Below are 5,090 nucleotides of genomic sequence, written 5' to 3'. Positions count from 1 at the left end.
ACAATGTGAATGTGGCCAGCATCCAGACTTCAGCTGTGCTGGCGGCGAAGGCCGCTCTGAGAGATGGGCAATATGGCCTCTATGTGTGCCATCCATCAGAGCGAGCATTAAAAGGAGTGGAGCTGGTGGTTTTCAAGCTTCTGTACCTGGGGTGTAGTGCCTTCATGCCGAGGTGTGCTGGGGGCACAAGGCCCTGAGCTGGTATACTGTCAAGGTGATGAAGTCTGAATTCAGTGTGTTGTCGAGAAAGGGAAGCTATTTTTGTAATATCTTTTTACAAAGTAAAGTCTTAGATAACCTCAAGCACATATTAGTTTTATTCTTGCAAATTTTTTGACTAACATCTTAATGTCTCTTCATATTAGAAGTTTTGGAACTTATAATAGAATTATTCATTCATGGCCCCATGTAAAAATTAACATTTCCAAAATGAGAAATCTTTGAATTAAACATTTTTAATTTTAGTAAGAACTAGTTCATTTGAAACAGGTGTTTCAATCATTTTGTCATAAACTCGATTTTAATATTAATTATTCTGTAGTTATTACTCACATATTTTAAAATAAATTTGTTGTTGGTCAACACTGCAATATTTGGTTCACCCACTGTGTTATTAGGCATTAACTATATTAATTATTTTTATGCACCAATTCCATATGGTAACATTATTCATATTATCTACTTAGAATATTTTAAGTCAGTTTATTATTTGAGCATATACATAAAAGTATTTAAAGTTTCTACTTTAAAAGTCTTTTATATTTGACCATAAAATAATTCTGTTTTTTTTTTCTACAAGAGATGGATAAGAGTGATATTGGTTAAAATTTTTAAAAAACCTTCTTCCACTGTACCTTTAGTACATCTAATATAAATTAGACAAGTGATGAATAATGTGCCAGCAGGAATCGTCTTTCCTTTGGCATTAATCTCTTAGTTTTATATAGACACATTACTATTTCTAGCTTCGAGAACACAAATGTGTACTAAGAGAAATGAGCTATAGACCTGACAGATTATAGACAGGTTAAAATTCACTTGAAATGTGTACTATTTAAATGCTTGATTGCAATTCTTAAAATAAATTAGGAAAAATATTGACTAAAATTCAAAGAGTTTGTTCTGATTTCGATTTCTATCAAAGGGGAACATTGGCAATGCCATTTAAAATCACTGCTGTTGATCTAAACTTATGCTTTAAATTCTCACTTAGAAATAAATTAAAATGTTTGCTAAAATTGAAGCTTTGGGTTGCTGAATAAAATTATCTAAAGAAAAAAACACCTTCAGTTATATTTCAGGTAATCTTTTATTTTTCTGTCTGTATCAGAGTCTTTCTGTTCTAAGTAGATATGTATATTGTTTCAGTTTTCCATTTACAAAATAATCCTAGAAGAAATCTCATTGACTTTTAATTTTCATAACTCTTTATATCAATATTTAACAGAGGTAGGTAATCATTTCCAGCATAGCTGGCCCAGCCTTACATAAAATTAGGCAGGGTAGGAAATTACTTTCATTACCGCCTCTTCCCCCTATCCTTTTCAAAGAGGAAGAAATTAATTCATCTGTTAGGCTACATGTAAAAAAAAAAATTAGTTCTGATCTTTATATAGTTGTGTAATTTAAATTAGTACCTGATTCTCTAAAGTCCACAATTTAGGACAGAACAGAATCTACTGCAGCAACTAATTAAACACTTACTGTAAGGTTAAGTTTTTCATTAAATCAATAGGCCCCTAGTGTCAGTTACAAAGCCCTAATTACTATGCAGTAAATTTAGATTGAATTTGAATTAAGGACTGATTTCAATCTAACCGCAGCATGTAAATATTGTAAATTACTAGAATTACAGTTCAATAAAATTGAATGGATTTCACTTTAGATAAACCAAATGCAAATGAGAAGAAAAAAAGACCTGATGAAAATTTCTTCCAAATATCTTGCCAAAGAACGTTATACATCACATGCAAGATATTGTTTTGGCAATGAGCGTGTCGCAGCTCAATAGTTCTACCTCCCTTTTAAGTTAGCATGTTTTAATATTTGATTATCTATAGTAAAAATGAATACATTTAATCTCTCCCGAGTGATCATGCAAAATGATGGTTAATGTGACCACTCACTGTGTTGCTTTAGTTTGATGACTGTATTGTTGTGCTGAAGCACAGTATGAAATCAGGTTATCAGGTTATAACTAGCTGGGATAAAATATACACACGCAGGCACACACGCAAGAGGGCTGGGAAATACAAAACAAGCAGCTTTCTACGCTAAGGGCAGATCATTTTTAAAATAAAGAAGAATGAAACTAAAAGTGTGCAGATTCTAACCCTGTAATTTAAGAACATGCAAAGGTGAAAAAAATTGAAAGTTGTAAACCTTTTACTTTGCTTTAAATATTTTATGCACAGAATATAGACTAAAAATAAAGCAAGAAATGAAGACAGAGATGAAGAAGCTCGGTATCGATCATCTTTTGGTGAGTTAGGTTTGTAGATAGAGAAATACTTGTAATAAATTACCACGTAGCCTTGAAAAAGAAGTTTGAAGGATTTTTATAAGATAAATAGCTTGTCTGAGGCTTGTGCTGTACTGTCCTTATTTTACCTACCCTGGTATTTTGACTGGGGCTAAAGAAGAGACAAATTAACTATAAGATATAAAATTATACATGCAGTCAAAATGCGGCCAAGAAAATTTAAGGAAAAATACACCTATAAAGGCAATGAAACTTACAATAAAATATTAAATTAGGCATTTAAAAATATACCTCTAGAGGTGATCCATGAAGGATATTCTACATCTTTTGTTTTTAATTCTTATGTATATTTTGGTAAAACTTTCAAAATTACTTCTAAGACATGCATGTAAATTTGAAAGAGTTCTACATTACTAAATTATTTTACCACATTACTAGTTCAAAATGGCTATGATTTTTTTCTGTCTTCCTTTCTGATGTAGTTCTCTTAATTAGCATCATTGCATGAACATACTATCTGTGACCACAAATGGTAAAATTACACCTCTCACCACAGAGATGTGCCAGAGCAATCTTAAGCTATAAAAATAGTAATTAAAAATATTTTCCCCCAGAGCAATATTAACTGGTAAGAATGATGAAGGTTCTGAACAATTCACTCTGAAACTACTGGTAAAATTTGTCCAACATCCACTTGACAATGGATATTGAGTCCTTTGAGTATAGACTCAAAAATCATGTACATACTTGTATGAAAGAAGAAATTCAAACGAATCTACTTGTGATTATATTTTTATAAAATTCTCCTACTTTTGCCTGAGAAGTACAATCAAATGCACAAAATGCTAGTAATTCTTTTTAGCAACAGGGATAACCTGCTTTGCTGACACACATGGTGAATTATTCACACATTTCTCTAAGTATTTGAATATTCAGTGTCAGAAGAATCACTGTGTGTGTATGGCCTTTCTTCCATTGGTTTTTATGTCCACTTTTTCAAATTTTAGTCAATGGTTGGAGGTATAATTAAAGAACAGAAAATTGTACAGACATAAAATAAAAGGCAGACAAAATCGAGTTGCCCAACATGAGATAGATCTTACAGAAATAACTGGGAAGTCACAGAAAGAAAAGCATTTTTTGAAGGTGAAAAGTGAAAAGAATTGCTCTATAGTCATCAACAAACATCTATTTAATTCCTTTTGTTCCAACAGAAAAAAATGCATAAATATACACACCCAGATCAATACTTTACAGTTAGTTTTGTGATCTAAAATAATCATACATATGTGTACAATAAGTGTATCGTCTGTACTTGTTCTTCTGTAACTTTCAATCATTATTCCTTATTTTCCTTATGAGTTTAGCAATAAGGATGAATAGCAAGATATTTATAGTATCTGTACATTAAGGTAAATGGTATCTTATGTTGGCGAAGTAAGTAAAAATAAAAAACAGGTAAAACTGGTTTTCAGCTTACATGTAGAAAAGAGTGGCTATCATTTATGTTGTTAAAAGTACCCATCACACATCTTTTCACCATTATGAAGGTGGTCAACTTGACTTTCTTAAGGACTGATGATCAATCAATACTTTCTAGTTGCACTGATGTTCATTTTTATTGGAGTGGGTTTGAGGCCTTTTCTTTGCTAATTATCATCACTATAAAGTGCCAAATTTACATCATACTACTGTGACTCAGCAACACTACTTCTATGGCATATTTTTCTATTCTTTTTTTTTTTTTGGTTTTTCATGGTATATTTATGACAAATACTCTGCATCATAACTTCCTCCAGTTAAAAGTTCTTTGAGACGATGCCATCTGCCTTGTCCAGCCGAAGAATGGAGTCATCTGACTCACCCATCCTGCGAATGGCCCCACAGATAGCGTAGGTCTTAAACTGACCATTAAACCTGCCTGTGGCCTTATCAGCCTCGGCCACGTTCATCTGGATGGATGCGTGGTCCTTGGCACCGATGATAGGGTTGCTGGCGGAGCATTTGCGCCGCACGTACAGGTCCACGAACTCACCAGCGTCGTTCTGCATGTTGAGACCGGACCAGCTGCCTCCACGACGAGCGCGAGCAGAGAAAGGAAGTTCTATTCATGTTTTAAGAAAACAGTAGTAGTCCACCTTATGCATAAGGGCTATATCCCAAGACTCCAGGTAGATGCCTCAGACCTAAAATAGTAACAACTTCTCTTACATTATGTTTATTCCTAAACCTACCTATGGTAAGGTTTTGATTTACAAATTAATCATACTAAGAGATGAGAAATAATAAGTAATTAAATAAAACAACTGCTACAATATAGCGTGGTGGCACATACTTGTGATCCCAGGCTGAGACCATGTTTCACAGACAGTCTCAGCTACTTAGTGAGGCCCTCTGCATTTTAGTGAGACTTTGTTTCAAAAATAAAGAATAAAAATAAAAATAGGGTAGAAGATGTAGCTTGGAGGTCGCATGTCCCTGGATTCCATCCCCAGACCCCCCCACACAAAAAAGAATGGTATCTATGATCTCTCTTTCTTGAAATTGTCAAGCAAAATATTTTCCGACTGATCAACTATATGTAACAAACCATAGAGAACAAAACCAA

At 33.5% G+C, this 5,090-nt stretch overlaps 1 protein-coding gene across 1 annotated transcript; it reads right to left on the bottom strand.

Annotated features, from left to right (window-relative positions):
* Nucleotides 1-4,127: 4,127 nt before the first annotated feature.
* LOC308273667 (small ribosomal subunit protein eS21-like) lies at nucleotides 4,128-4,533 on the bottom strand (the record flags this gene model as incomplete). The annotated part of the gene is made up of 1 exon (XM_080710915.1): nucleotides 4,128-4,533. One exon carries the CDS (start codon nucleotides 4,531-4,533, stop codon nucleotides 4,282-4,284), a length of 252 nt encoding a protein of 83 aa, XP_080567041.1. The 3' UTR covers nucleotides 4,128-4,281.
* Between the last annotated feature and the right edge of the window lie 557 nt (nucleotides 4,534-5,090).

This window comes from Muscardinus avellanarius (assembly GCF_963383645.1).
Source record: "Muscardinus avellanarius genome assembly, chromosome: 14".
Classification (NCBI taxonomy): Eukaryota; Metazoa; Chordata; class Mammalia; order Rodentia; family Gliridae; genus Muscardinus; species Muscardinus avellanarius.
Note: the sequence above shows the minus strand (reverse complement) of the source record. Positions and strands in the feature narration are given on the sequence as shown.